The following is a 16,277-nucleotide window of genomic DNA, read 5'->3' on the forward strand; positions in this document are numbered from 1 at the left end:
AAGTTTGTTTCAAAATCTCTGATCCGTTTTTTTTTGCAACATAAAGGTTAGATCCTTAAAATACAACCCTTTTAAGGTCTGGGTACATTAATCTTTAAAGAATGTTTAATTTATTGTAAAAATTATGGCACAGAAAGTGTTGGTGACAACAAGAAACATATGCCTTGAAACCAGGTCTTCAACATTTTACATATTAATCTAAATTAATTTAAAAGATTACGAAAATCTTTAAAGTATGGACTGCAGATTAGCTACCCACGCACAAAATATCAATACCACCATCCAAACTGTAGATTTTAGCAGAAATAGTTTTTTTATTTTAAGTAACAGTGACCATGACCTTTAACCAGCTTGCGCAAACATATAATTCCATGCTTGTTGTTAGTATCCAATCACAATATACTTGAAGCACAAGCTCCCCTTACTTGAATAAATAAGCTTGTTCTATTTATAGTAACAGTAACCTTGACCTAACCACTCCAAAAGTAATCTGATTTTTGGTAAGGTCATTATGTTTACTTTCTACAAAAAATTTAATCTTTTTACCTCCATACAAACTCAAATCATTGAGGCGAAACTTTGTTTTTTTTCTATTTTTACATCAGTTGACCTTGACCTTTAGATTGACCTTTATCTGACTGCAACATATGCAATCCCAAGCTAGATCTTCATGTCAGCAAACCTTTTAACACACACAATTTCAGTGCAACAACTCCTTCCAAACTCAAGTTATTGTGCAGAAACATGTTTTCGATGTTTAGTTACAGTATTCTAGACCTTAATATAACTGGCCTCAAACACAATCCCGAGCTATAAGTCTTCATGTAAGCAACCTTAACATACAATCTTCATGTAAACCATGTTATTAAGTTATTTCATAGTTTTTTCTGGACATTCCCTGCCTGCCTTCACACCTAGCTTTTTTTGCAATTTTTTAAATTGAATTTCTTGGAACATAATTATGTCCCAGGAGATAAATAAATCAGAAACAAAATGCGGAAATAAGAAAAATGAACTCGCATGCAGTTGGATATTCTTGCAGCAAGACTATGATTATCCCTCTACCACTTAGATACGCATTTGGACGCATTTGTAGTCCCTCAGAAAGTTAAATTTATTTAAAGACATTTCTTTCTAGATTCAAATTTTAAAGGGGCCTTTTCACAGATTTTGGCATTTTTTAACTTATTCATTAAATGCTTTATATCGATAAATGTAAACATTGGATCGTAAAAGCTCCAGTAAAAAATCAAGAATTATAATTAAAAAAAGGAAAAGAACATTGCCCGGATCAGGTTTCGAACCAGTGACCCCTCGAGTCCTGCCACAGTCCTGAAGTAAAAACGCTTTAGCCAACTGAGCTATTCCGCCGAGTACACATGCTGAACGTATTTTATACCTTATATAAGCAATCTTCGTAGTTTCACAAAATTTAACGACAAAAACAAAACTCTCCAAATTATTCAATCGTTTCGCGTTGCAACGCTTTATAATTTTTAGGTTTTAAAATCGTCAAAAGATGCATATAATGGCTCTATTAGACCATGGTAAATGTTCAGTATTACTGTTTCCTTACAAATATTATAACTAAAACGAAAATTTGCGAATCTGAAACAACTTTTTTCAATTTTGTCAATTTACCAAAGCGTGAAAAGATCCCTTTAAAGGCTTCATTTCCAAACCTTAGATACTGATGAGCAGCACACAGCATAAAATCTGAACAGACTGTGAGTATCTCGCTGGCTGTTCTGTTTTTATGCTGTTTGCGCATAGCCATTTTCACTTTGCCTCTGAGTGGGAAAGGCTTAACTCTTTCAGTGCTGAAACCGAATTTTGAAGGCCTTTGCAAACAGTTTGGATCCAGATGAGACGCCACAGAACGTGGTGTCTCATCAGGATCCAAACTGTTTGCTATTCTGATAGTATTCTTGGAAAAAAAATCAAAGAAAATGCTAATTTTAGAAAATCAGCAGACAACATTTTAGCAGACGACAAATTTCCCAGCATGCAAAGGGTTACGAAATATTGGAAGTTAGAAGGTTTTAATAATTAAAAAGTGTTTGACATGCAGTAAGAAGGAAGATATTTATGTAAATATGCATCTACAAGTAAGTGTTGCGGGGGTTTTAGCAGAAATGTCATATGCCTTTGTTATTGACATTAACAAAAGTTAAGAGATTTACTTGAAAATACCTTCTTTACAGTGTTATATGCAATAGTAAATATAAGATTATTCCGAAACAAATTTATGATTAACTAATTCAACAGCTAACAGTTTATACTTTAACAACTAAAAAAAACTTATTTAAAAAAATTAAATGACAAGAATATCAGTGAAACAGATCATTCCAGATGATAAACTTCGTATATATATTGGTTAATTGTTTGGAAACAAATTATTGCTTAAGGGGGCAATAGCTCTCTGAAAACTCACTGAAGCCAAACGACATTACAATAGGTGCATTTCCATCCTGTTTCATCACATTTAGATCATAAGTTCATATGATATGAGACAGAAATGTAAAATTCATTCGTGAATGTCATATTTTTAATCAAACAAATGATTGGATGATGCATATTAAATGCCATCAAATTCAAATCATAAGTGGCTGACACCTAACGCGGAAACAAAATGTAACGGATAGAAGAAAGGTCGGATGGACATTTAAAGACAGAAACGGTCGCCAGGGAATCGTTTTAGACCCACGCCCAGTAAATTATATTCCATCAAAATTATTATGCGAACGGACGGACTAAGCAGCGACTATGAAAATATTTCATGCAAACAAAATACACATTATCTTTTTCCTTTAAACCTTTCCCACTCAGAAGCAACATAAAAATGGCAGCATAAAAGAGTAACTCGCAGAATTTTCAGGTTTTATGCTGCAATACCTGAGGTGTCGCCCCCGCGATCTGTATTGACAACAACGTCTGGAACGTTGCTGAACATCTCTGGTGAAACCCTAGGTGATGGAAGAACGCCAAAGAAGTTATCTGCTAGGTCACTAAGCAAGGCTTGGTTCGAAGCAACTTCACTCAATGAGGCCGAGAGAGATCGTGTCCGGAATTTCTCAGTCCGTATCTTCAGTCGACTGAGGTTTGACTGGTTTATGTTCGCTTTACTGTCTAGGCTTCCGGTGCGATGGATGTCAAAAAAGCTGCAACAGAAATATTTGAGGATTTATATTTTGCTGAAAGGATTTTTATTTTGCTTCTCATCAAATCCTGCCTTCTAAGGGTTTTTCATTGTGAGTCTTTTGGTTCCCGAGGCATATGAATGATGATGGATGGTAAAATATTCCTGCCAAGTGCCTTCTGGCTTGGCATAATATCTTCATAAAATGACACAATCAAGTTCTGATTGTGTCGCGTAATTGCGGTAGGCAATATCCAAACAGGAATAACAGTGCATTAGTTGTGGAAATTTAAATCAGCATCACAAGAACAATATGTTTATTATTGCAATCATCAACAGTTGCCATATGATTCACGAATACAGCAGATTTGTCAGACAAACTTTTATCTTGTAGAGACAAAAAATAAACAAGTATTATATACTAACTTTATTATTGAATATATGCAATAAACTTTGTAACTAAATGTTATACAAAGTATTAGTAATCCTTAAAAATAAATCATAAATATAGACAGACTTTTTAAGACATGAAATAAACGATAATTATAATGTATATAGTATTACCTACTTTATATAGAATTGTATATACAAATTGAACTTACTTATGTTGAACTTTGAATCCTTAAAAATCAATGATTAATTTATAAAAAAGACAGAAAAGTTGTCAATATATGCCAACATTTAAAAGTCTATAATAACCATCTTTCAAGAAGCAAATTAATCCAAAATTGAACCACAAAAGAAGTTTCCTCAGCTAGATGAAACCTCAGTTTTCAACTTAAAAGTCCCCTAAATCTAATACTTCATACTTAAAAAGGGGGTCTGCTATCTGAGTCTCAAAGTCAGGGTTATTAAACCTGGACAGCTGTATTCATTATGTAAGTGTGCACAAATTGAGTATTATTACAACACAAGACTTAAAAGTTAAATACCAGACTCACAGCTTTGAATTTTATTTGATGTTAGCTACAAACTGCATTAAACCAATTGACTGGCGCAGCTGGTTGCATGCACAGCATATCAAAAATTATATTGAAAATTTATTAAATTATTTTTGAAAAAATAATATCTTAAAAAGATAAATTTGATTAGCTGAAAAACAAAAATTATATATTTATATTTATTTTTTGGATTATTTAAGATAAGAGTAGTAAATAAATATACCTACATTTGGTTGTGTCATGTGTATATCAACACGCACAACTCGCTATCCATAATAACAGATAATCACAAACGGAACAACACTCAGACACTATTTTGTACAACTAACATCTCCATCTGAAACATTTTACAGTGATTTGCGCAAAATACCAACAAATACCAACAGAGTGAAAGCAACAAAATCACTACTTATAGAATTAAGCTGCCAAGAAGAAAGAATAACCAATCACAAATCTAATATGTGTGCTTTGTATGTAATTTCGCAAAATAAAAGAAAAAAATGCAGTCTGTTACATTTCCATCAGAAACTAATAACTGAAAAACTGCTACTAAAATGTTAGGCATTCTGTTTCTTTATTTACATTAAAATATTAAAGTATTATATGACAGTATGATATGATAGGCAATTGTTTGTGGTATATATTACATGACTGTTATATGATATGTCTAACCCAATGACTATGTGGTACAGACTATTATTATTTAAAACATTCTCCCTGTACTTTGTCAATGAATGAAGTTATCCAATTTTGAACTATAATCTATGATTCACATAAAATATGTTTCCATGATAACTCTAATTGTACATGGTAACATGTATAATTCAGATTTGATCTTGTTCATTACTACAGTAGACTCTGCCAATACCGGACTCTCTGAATACCGGAACTCTCCCGATTCCGGACGGTCGGGCCAGTCCCGTATTTTCTCGTTCTATTTCTTTGTTAAAAAATGTTGAATAAACCGAACTCTCTGAAAACCGGAAACCGGACGGGTGTCTCCGAAAATTTTGTCATTTTCAACGTAAAATACATTGAGTATACCGGACGGTCTAAATTCTCAAGATGCCCGAGGCGTGAAAAAAACAATACCTAGTCAGCACAGCGAGTGCGGTGTCACACATTTTGCTCGCGCAATTATCGATAATCGACATACCATAAAGGTGTCAAGTCGTTACCGCGCTATGGGAGTCCGATTAAGTAATGTAAAACAAACTGTGAATGTCTATAATAGACGTGCGGTAACACCAAAAAGTTATTGACTCGATCGTTTATTAATTATTTATTATCGCCTATGATAAACAATTTAATTTAAAAATTAATGCATGCCGTTGCGACGATCACTTTCTTCTGATCTTCTCGGGTATTTTAAAGATCATATAGCCATGGACATGAAAAGGATGGCGACTTCCTAGCAACGGCAGACACCCTCCTTAACATTGCAAAAAATAAGATCGTAAAGGAGAAATGTGCTTTCAAGCAGAGAGTGATCTTGGACTTTTTCGTGAAATCGTAAACTTCAAGAATTTGTAGGTTTTGAGATTATGAATATCTTAAAAAATAATTATGACGCTGTTTTTTGCTTGTGTGTATGTTTTATGAAATGTGGTACATGTATGTATTGAATAATAAATCGTGTATCTACAACAATCTTATTTGTGTCCTCACTCGCCTATATGACAAATGCCACGTACGTACATGTATAAAGCACCACGCTCACTTTGGGATTAATCAAAACAAGTCGGTATGGATTTTGTTTTGCTTTTAATCGATTAAAAACATCATCAATACCTGCGTACAGTTATCACATGATACATGTAAATGTATATGGTTTGTTTTATTTTGTATGTGATTCTGTACACAATGTATACCATGTATATTTCAGCAATATGCATACTCTTAGTAAACCGGAACTCTCTGAAAACCGGACGATCAGGCCAGTCCCGAGACCGTCCGGTTTACAGAGAGTCTACTGTATATATTTTTCCTGTCAATAAAGAGTAAGAAGTGCACTAGAATTTAAGAAACTTTTTGCCACATTTAAATATTGTTCACAAGTCAGCAAAATTATCACACAAGTATTGTGCAGTTTGAAACAAGAAGTATTTAAAAAGTATTTCCAATGTTAGTCCATGTTAAAAAGGTGACCCTGGGCTCACCCCAGGGGCATTTTGTAGACGCTACAAACCAAAAATTGAACCTCTGCAAATTTCAGTTTCAGAAGAGATGATTTGTGAAGTTTTCAGTTATAAACAAGAGGTCCAAGATGGCCGCTCACCTGAGAGGAGTCAGTTCATTTAATCTTTACCAAACGTCAAACTTGACCTAGACATTGTCCAGACAAACATCCTGGTCAAGTTTCATCATTATTGAACCAAACCTCTGGTGTATGGAGTGTTTTTGTTTTTGTAAGATTTTACCTGGTGACCTTTATTTTGACCAAACATCAAACTTTGCTTACAAAAATAAATATTTTGACCAAGATTCATAAAATTTGAAACAAAATTGTGACCTCTAGAGTGTTAACAAGGATTTTGTATAATATAACGAACATTTGGACAATCTAAGGGCAATAATTATGGCATTAATTATGCGGTTTGCCTCATTATCAAACTTTACTGAGATATTTCAGCAACTTTCATAAAGAATGCTTGAGAAGTGTGAATGCTAGAGTGTTTACAAACCAAATGTGGACGAACGGACCGCGGACAAAGACCAATTCTAAAACCTCACCTGAGCAATCAGGTGAGCTAAAAAGTGTGTTTCACCGATCTGAGCCATTTTCCAACTTGTCCGAGAAATCAATAAAACCAATGTATTGACTAAGTTTCATGATGATTAGGCAAAAAATGAGACTTCTATAGTGTTCGATCACAAGGTTTCTCTCTAGTCACATAAGGAAAACTGCCCCCCCCCCCTCCCTGGCGGCCATGTTTTTTGACCGATCGGGACCATTTGCCAACTCATATGAGATATATATAAATCAATCATTTCACCAAGGTTCATGATGATTGGGCAAAGAATGTGACTTCTAGAATGTTCACAAGCTTTTTTTACTATACAAATACAGTCAATCTTGTATTAAGAGACCACTCAAGGGAGTAATCAAAAGTGGTCTCTTAATAAAATGGTCTTTACATAAAAAAGGCCATTCTGGAAGAATGCTTACCCTCATTTTCAATCTATATGAAGGATAATCTCTTTTGTTAACAATGATTTTAACATTAATAATAAAATTAATATAAACACAATACATAAACAATATTTTTCTTATAATGTGTTTTATTTTTTCACTTATTATAAATTATCATTTATTATAAATGAATTGTGTGAACATATTTATTTGCAAAAACAACATAGACAAAGAAATATTTTCCGCATTTTTTTTCACCTCAAACATTATTTTCCACGTCTTCAAGCACCTCGGCTTTACGCTTAAGAATGTTCTGAATTTGAGTTTTACCGACTCCAAACTCATCTCCGATTTTACGTGCACTTTTACTCTTTGACAATTCCAAAACCCGAATTTTCTCGTTCAACGTTAACACTTTTCATTTTGACATTTTAATTTCTGCATGTACGCTTAAGGAAATCTGACTCGATTATGATACATAATGAGCTGAAAAAATTGAAACACGTCAATTGAAAACAAACAAACAGACCTGATTGGAAAATTTATTAAGTAAATAACAATGTGATTGGCTAACAAATATGTACTAATTAGCATAATAACAAATTGGTAATGTACGGATTTTGACAGATGTTGCCGATTAATAACTTATTTTCCGCACTTCTCAGGAAATGTTTGTCGCGTACAGTGCATTGTTTCTGCACCTGTTATCTATACTCGAGAAAAATCAGCGTCATCTCTTGACGTTCCACATAGTAAACTATTTAAGCTGTAGACTGTGCGTAATACGTTCCTCTATTATTCAACTCAATAAATTGATGCGCAGTCTACAACAGTACCGGTCAGAACCTGTCAACGAGACAAAGTATAATGATAATGGTTGGTGTGAAAACAAAGCATAGGTGTAACGGTACCATTATATAGCGAAAACGCTCCGTGGGATTTCAAAATGGTCACATAAGACAAAGGTCGCTTAATACAAGTGGTTGCATCCACAAGATTGACTGTATAAGAAAACTGCCCCCCCCCACCCCCCCCCCCCCCTGGCAGCCATGTTATTCAACTACTGACCGGAACCATTTTTTAACTCAACTCTCATATCAAGGCAACAGATGTTCTGACCAAATTTCATGAAAATTGGGCCAAAAATGTGACTTTTAGAGTGTTCACATGTTTTCACTATATACATATATGGAGAAAAATGCCCTGCCCACTGGCAGCCATGTTTTTCACCGATCTGGACCATTTTAAACTCTTCCAAGATATCAATAAAACCAATGTTTTGTCCAACTTTCATGATGATTGGGCAAAAGTTGTGACTTCTAGTGTGTTTACAAGGTTTCTCTATAGCCAAATAAGGAAATCTGCCCTGCCCACTGGTGGCCATGTTTTTCAACGGACCAGAACCACTTTTAAACTCAACCAACATATCATTAAGACAAACATTTTGACAAAGTTACATGAAGATTGGGCATGAAATGTGACTTCTACAGTGTTTACAAGGTTTTCCTTTTTTTGACCTTGTGACCTAGTTTTTGACCCAGCATGACCTAGTTTCCAACTCCATTGAGATATCATTGGGACAAATCTTCTGACCAAGTTTCATGAAGATCAGACAAAAAATGTGGCCTCTAGAGTGTTTACAAGGTATCTCTATAGCCAAATAAGGAAAACTGCCCCGCCCATGGGCAGCCATGTTTTTCAACGGACCGGAACTACTTTTGAACTCAACCAACATATCATTAAGACAAACATTTTGACAAAGTTACATGAAGATTAGGCATGAAATGTGACTTCTACAGTGTTTACAAGTTTTTTCCTTTTTTTTGACCTAGTGACCTAGTTTTTGACCCGGCACAACCCAGTTTCGAACTTGACCAAGATTTCATTAAATAGAACTTTCTGACCAAGTTTCATGAAGATCGGACAATAAATGTGGCTTCTAGAGTGTTTACGAACAAATGTGGACGGACGGGTGGACAGACGACGGACAAAGACCGGTCACAAAAGCTCACCTGAGCAATCAGGTGAGCTGCTAAAAACCCTTTTTGTGCACTTTGACCTAATTAATCAACAGACTGTGAAGACCAATTTGAACAACATTTTCATAGAGGATCATCAAACGAACATAAATTGTCTGAAGTTTTGTCAAAGTCATATTCTGTTCAGAAGTTAAGGAGGAGGAGGTGCGTTTTGAAGTTAAAATGCAAAGATAGATGCACAGATGCAGGCACAGATGGGTGACGGACATCACAATAACCCAAAGCTCGTATGAGCTAATTTAAAACCTCAACATTAACCAAAGCAAGTTAATACAATAAATTGAGCGCTTAATTTGCCACAAATTTGGTGTCATCTAACATCAAATCATTGTGGGGAAAACAACACTAATTGTGTGATCCGTCAGCTGTCTCAAACCAATACTGCAGAAACGTTGGCAATCATAGAACACAAATAGCATTATCACTAAGGCAGTACAGTCAAGCAATTAGCTATGTTAGATAGTCAGTGCATAAAACAACAGCCAATTGAGAAATATACATCATTCAAGTTTATGTTTAAATAGACAGTGTGAAAAAATAAAATGTTTCACAACTATTTCATTTAATAGGGGTATAATTAATAAATATGCTGGTTGCCAGAAAAAAAAATACTTACAGATATTCCTTGTTTCTAATATGTTTACTGTTTAAGCCTACAAATCTTAAAAGTAAGCTGATTTTATGCTTAACAATGAAGGACCTAATTCAATCCTGGCATTTCTGTTCAGGAATGCATTTGTTCCAATGTTTAATGTAATGGCATCTAAAGTTAATTACTTCACAAGACCAGAGCTGACAAAGAATAGCCTGCCTGATTGTTTAAAGTATTGCAGAGTTTGTTTCATTGTTCCATTTGCCAAAGGGATCAAGTTCTTGACAAAAAAGGCCAATTTTAAAAATATTTTAATGATTATTGGAACACATGTTTACAGCAACTTTCAGTGAATTTTGGTAAATGATCATGTGTCAGCTGTTTCATTCTATTTGATTAAACAAAAACGTTTTTCCAACACATAGCCCAGTTTCAAATTGTCCAAGACATATTTTAGATAAATGTTCTGTACAAATTAAATGCTGATTTGGAAACAAATATGCCTTTAATAGAGAGAATTGCTCACAAACTTTGGCATGTATTGAAAAGTTTCATTAAATTCTTGAAATTGATAAATACTAACAGCAGAACTAAATAGTATTAAACAAGAACATACAAAAAGGGCCGTTCCATGGCCAATAAGCTCTCACCATCTGAATCCATAGTCAACATATGTTGTAAGCATGACCTGTTGATCTAGCTTTTGACCCTTCTTGACACAAATTCGAACATGGCCTTAAGATTTCTTAGATAAACATTTTGACCAAGTTCCATCAAGACTGAATTTTAAATTTGGCTTCTGGAGTGGCAATAAGTTTTTCTCAGACCTGGTGACTTACTTTCTAGACATTCAAACGAAATTTCATCAAGGTTGAGTTTTTGAATGCATGTGACACAGATTTGAACTCAGGGGATATATTGGAAAACTAAGCCTACAAAATGTTAAGATATAAATATTCTGACAATGTTTCATGGAGATTGGCTTGAACCACTCACCTTTTGAGGGAAAAAAATCATTATTCCCTTCCTCGAAACGTACTTAGTTCTCTTATTTTTTGAATCTGAGACAAAAAGTCGGAAAATTTGTCATTTTGACAATCTATGATCAAGTCCCTTCAAGAGTATTTTAAAATCTAAGTCTTCAATTTAACGTGATGACCATTTTTTTTATGCGAATTAGTGATCAGTTTTCAAACTCATCAGAGATATCACTGGGACATAATGTTCTGAAAATGTTTCATGATTGGTCAATCAATGTAGACTCTAGATGTTCATAGGCTGTTTGAGGTTTCAATATACACTGTAACTCAAATATAGTGCGGTCCGTTATAACGCTGTGTCCAATATAACGCGGGGGGTGCTTGGATCCCGTTTTTTCTCTGAACCTTCCATTTCTGATTCAAATCCATGTTATGCAACTTCATGTATTTTCAGAAAATTCAAAGAAGGTGGCGATCAAAGCTTTATTGCTTAATCCGTCAATTTAAATGATTTTAATGGATTTGAGGTTAAACGACACACGACGGCTAATTAGTGTTAATCTGTTATGCTATGTCAATAAAGGTGTTAAAACTCTCGAGTCAGTGTTTATTACATGTATTCCCCATCAAAGCAGTTCGGTGCGCTAATTTCAATAAGGTAAGTGCAAGCGGAATATTTATCAAATTAAAAATATTCAAAACAATTACCTGTTTATGTTTTGTATTTATCGTGTATTGTTTTTCATTGTATAAACTATGGCCGTGTAAGTGTGTTATCGTTTATTATATGATATATATATGCTTGATAAATATCATTAGATGTGTTTGTCAGAAACACAATGCCCCCTATTGCGCCACTAGGAAGCCATAAATTTGACCTTTGACCTTGAAGGATGACCTTGACCTTTCACCACTCAAAACATGCAGCTCCATGAGATAAACATGCATGCCAAATATCAAGTTGCTATCTTCAATATTAAAAAAGTTATGACCAAACTTAAACGAAGGTTAAAGTTTTAGGAAAGACAAATACAATGATATTTGACCTTTGACCTTGAAGGATGACCTTGACCTTGACTTTTCACCACTCAAAATGTGCAGCTCCGTGAGATACACATGCATGCCAAATATGAAGTTGCTATCTTCAATAATGCAAAAGTTATCAAACTTTAACCAAGATTAAAGTTTTGGGAAACACACAATAAATGAATGAATGAAGGACAAACAGACAGACAGACAGGCCAAAAACAATATACCCCTGATATTTCGATCCGGGGGCATAAAAAGATCTTTGTGTATGTTTAATGTTTCAGTATGTATACGAAAAATAATTATAGTCACTAGAACATTGTTATTCATGGTAAAAAGTCAATTGTTACAAAGTTGTAATCCAGATACAGTGTTATGACAATGTATGATCATCTACAGTTAAGTAACAATAAAATATCTTATCCCAAACCAAACTATGATGTCAAGTCCCAACCCTTCTCAAAAATGTGTATTTGATCCACAGAAAAAAAACAGAAGTATTGGCACCATATGTAATGCAACTAAAATAAATGCCCATTTAATGCACATTTTTTCTATATTTGTTCTGCATTTTTTACAACAAAGTTTATTAAGGCACATAAAAAATACGTATAACACTCTTGAAGTGGACTTCAGTGTACATAATTTATGCTATGGTGTATTTTTTAAAAGAAGAAAAACACTTATAATTCACTTAGGTGTATTAACGCAGACACACTTTTTCTGTTAACTGATTTTTTAATGCATTTTCAAGCATAAAACGCAGACAATAGAATGATGTCATTACTGCTGCGTTGAATGCGCATTAAATACTTATTTTCTAGAAAAGAATTTTGCCACACTATACAACATCTATCTCTGCCACCAAGACTGGTCTTAAATATTCTGCGAAATACAGCGATCAGAATAATTATGTAAAAGTTCTATGTAATTCTAGAGAATCTGCATTTGGCATGTTAAATCACACACAATCTCTGGAATGAACACATCTTGACAGGATGTGATGGTGACCTTTGCAAATGAGTTCCTATTTAGAATGACACATTGATTCCATGCGCATAATTGACAGTCCAGATACAAAAACTGTAGATTGGATACATTTTTAAAGGACGTAATATGAAACTAGAAAGAGCAACATGCAAGTCGGTGATATCGTTGATATGGTAACAGTACGACAGACAATTACGAATATTTTCTTACTTGTATGTGACATTTATGCCGAAATGTTGGTAACAAAATTGAAGACATTTTATCTGCTGCGTTTTTATGATATTAACCACATCTTGCAAAAATGTGTCCTATGTCATATGCGGCCAGGGTATTGTTTCAGATCAGCCATTGCTATGTTTCTTTGTCTTACAATTTGACAGCAAATAGCTCGTCACCAGTCTGTACTATTATGCACAGGCTACCGGTAATCTGGAGATACGCTGGCCACATAAGATCTATGTTTTCATTATGCAGCTTAAACTATAATTTACTGAGCAAGCATTTACCAAGTAATAACATTCCAATGTGACTGATCATGTGACCATGTGCAAACTTGCATGATAAATGTTTTTTGAAGAGTTTTTTCAAGACTACATTCAAGACTCATGTAAAAAGCGATATTCAATTTTTGCATTAATATCATAAATGTTATCAATATAATTTTTTGATGTGATGTCAATTACTTTATAAAGCAGGTTATACCATCCAGATAGTGGTCTAATCTTTTCAATACTATTTACCAGCAGCAACATCCAGTTTAACTATACATGTACCATTAATAAATCATCAGCCAAGTGGCATGAATTCACACTGGACTTGTTTTAACCCTCCTGCCTATTTTTTTATTACAGTATTTCTAGCTTAACCACTTATTTATGTTGGCTATTTTGCTTGGAGTTAACATCATTGCAAGTGATTGAAGATCGAAATCCCTGTGGGCAGAAAAAGAGAAACAATTTGTTAGCCGCTGAAATGATTGAGTATTATGACCGGGCATAATATATGAGCAAGTCAGTGTTTTTTTCAATACATAAGATTACAATTTGAATGATTCTGAATAAAAATTAAATCTGACAATATTTTTTTTTACATAGAAGTATTACTCAGATATGTAAAGAAGACGGAAGGTCTAAATATTTTAAAATAAACATGTATGATTAAAAAATATTTCCTAAAATAATATTTGGCAAGAGGGTCAAATGTCCGAATGTGCTCACCCCAAGGAACTAAACTGTCCTCAGCAGGAAGTGTTCACAAGATCTCACAATAGATGAATAGACTTTTACAAAAGATGAATAAACAGATACAATAGATGAATAGACGTATACAACAGATTAATAGACATAATTATAAAGAAAATCACCCCCAACAGCTTTTTTTTAAAGCCACATGCTCAAACTCAGCCCAGATATCATAACAACACTTGTTTATGTTCTGAGCAAGTTATATGATGCAGAGGGGGTTAAAAAAAGACTTCTAGAGTGTTCAAATGGTTAAGCCTATTTCCAACGCAAATAGACTTTTGTAATACCGCATTGCAAAATCACAGGGGAAACGGTTGTCCTTATCCAAGCCTTCCCTTATTTTGGGCAGACGAAAAAGATAATTTAATATAGTATTTTGTAATTCTTACAATTTTTCATTTAGAAACTTTTTTCTTACATTTTCTTTCAAGAACATTGCTTACACCATTTTTAGTGAATTTTTCTAAGACCGTTTTACGTGTAAAAACTTTCTTAGAAACAGAAACAAATTTTGTTCGTAAAACACTTCTGTTATTGGCAAAAGCAAGTGACTAAAAATATTGGGATTCCATTATTCTTATTTTAGAAAATTACCGTCTACAAGGAAAACTTAAAAGAATTACGTCCCTTTAAAACAAAGGGAGACAATTATATTACTGCTTCATCAAGGTAGGGGACTTTTATTGCTTGGCAATAGTCTTGTTCTTCAAGAACAAAAATCTTTTTTTTATAGCCTTTTACATTTTCATTCAGACAACTAATCCTGTAACATTTACTTCAGCAGAAACTTCCCTGTATCTTGCAAATAGACTTGCAATGACATCGACACTCTTGTTTTACTATTCGGTCTTTTCGTAACTAAGAAGTTGTCTCCCATTCGGGTAGGTATCACGAGTATCCCGGGTAAAAAGCGGTCCGTCTAAAATGCGTATATGACTCATATCCACGGATATGACCGAAAAGTGCGGATATGGGCGAATACAGGCAATATCGACACATTTTCTGCAATTCTTATTTCAATGTTTAATAAAAAAAATACACAATATGTGTTAAATATGTTAGTATTGTCTCAAAATATAACAATTTAATAGACATTATCATTTTTCCAACTCTAAATTCATATCCACAAACATGACGAAGTGCCAGAAGATTGTTTTACGGCTACACACCACGAACAATAAAACCACGCCGACACCACATATGTTTTGTTGTATAAGTTTACATAATGTTTATATAATATACTGAATGTATTATTATTCTTGATGTCGTCTCAAAACTTTAGTATTTAGATATACAATATGCTTTAGAAAATAGTAAAGTATTTTTGGGCCGATTATCGCCAGACCACAAGTAATTAATGATGTTACTTTTCCCTGGTTATATTTTTATTTGAATACAAAATGCTGAATTTATTTAAATATACTGAATGTTATATGAATGCAGTATATTTTGTCTGAAATGTCACTGTTTCAAGTGGCATTTTTCATTTGAAAATATGAAAAATGGCTGCGCCACTCGTGAAAATATTATTTCTATGATCACTCATGAATTAAAGGGATATTGTGGGCATCTAACAGTTGATAGGTGTCTATCGCCACCGTTGTTTAATTTTGGTGTTTTCACTTCATTAATACACTTATATTTGTTAATGCAGCATCAACTTACTAAAACAATATCCTGGAAAGAGAAAAATAAATCATTTGAATATCGACCGTACTTTCGTTTTGACAACTGACGACAGAAATGATTCGATTTACGATGTGAATCTTAATTTAGTTTTAGTGAAGATTCGTTCATAAGACACAAAGACACTATTTTGTTTTACGGATCATTTCGGCTTAGAGGAGTGGGTGAGTCATGTAAAATATCAAATATTATACATATTTTTATAAACAACTGGTAGCAAGATGAGTTGCAGATAACTGGTCAGTTAAACCACATTTTAACTAAATCTTTTGACCTGTTAATTCTTTATAGCTCAATTCAACAGTGAAAAATGCCCATAATATCACTTTAAAATCGATAATCAACTGAATCCAACAAATATCCTATATATATTATAGTTAATTAGTATGTACAAATATGCACATCATTTTATTAATTCAAATGAACAATTTTTAAAGGATATCGTAGTGCTACATTTAACTGTTTCAAAAATGATTTTAACCGTTATAGTTGCGATGTTATTGA

At 33.7% G+C, this 16,277-nt stretch overlaps 1 protein-coding gene across 6 annotated transcripts in view; it reads right to left on the reverse strand.

Annotated features, from left to right (window-relative positions):
• Nucleotides 1-16,277, reverse strand: part of LOC127880500 (pleckstrin homology domain-containing family G member 7-like) — a 335,878-nt gene that overhangs the window by 116,901 nt on the left and 202,700 nt on the right. For all 6 annotated transcript variants that reach the window (XM_052427798.1, XM_052427796.1, XM_052427801.1 and 3 more), the window contains one exon: nt 2,896-3,161. In XM_052427798.1, the coding sequence (XP_052283758.1) occupies nt 2,896-3,161 (266 nt within the window). The remainder of the gene's footprint in view (nt 1-2,895; nt 3,162-16,277) is intronic.

This window comes from Dreissena polymorpha, chromosome 5 (genome assembly GCF_020536995.1).
Source record: "Dreissena polymorpha isolate Duluth1 chromosome 5, UMN_Dpol_1.0, whole genome shotgun sequence".
In the NCBI taxonomy this organism is placed as follows: domain Eukaryota; kingdom Metazoa; phylum Mollusca; class Bivalvia; order Myida; family Dreissenidae; genus Dreissena; species Dreissena polymorpha.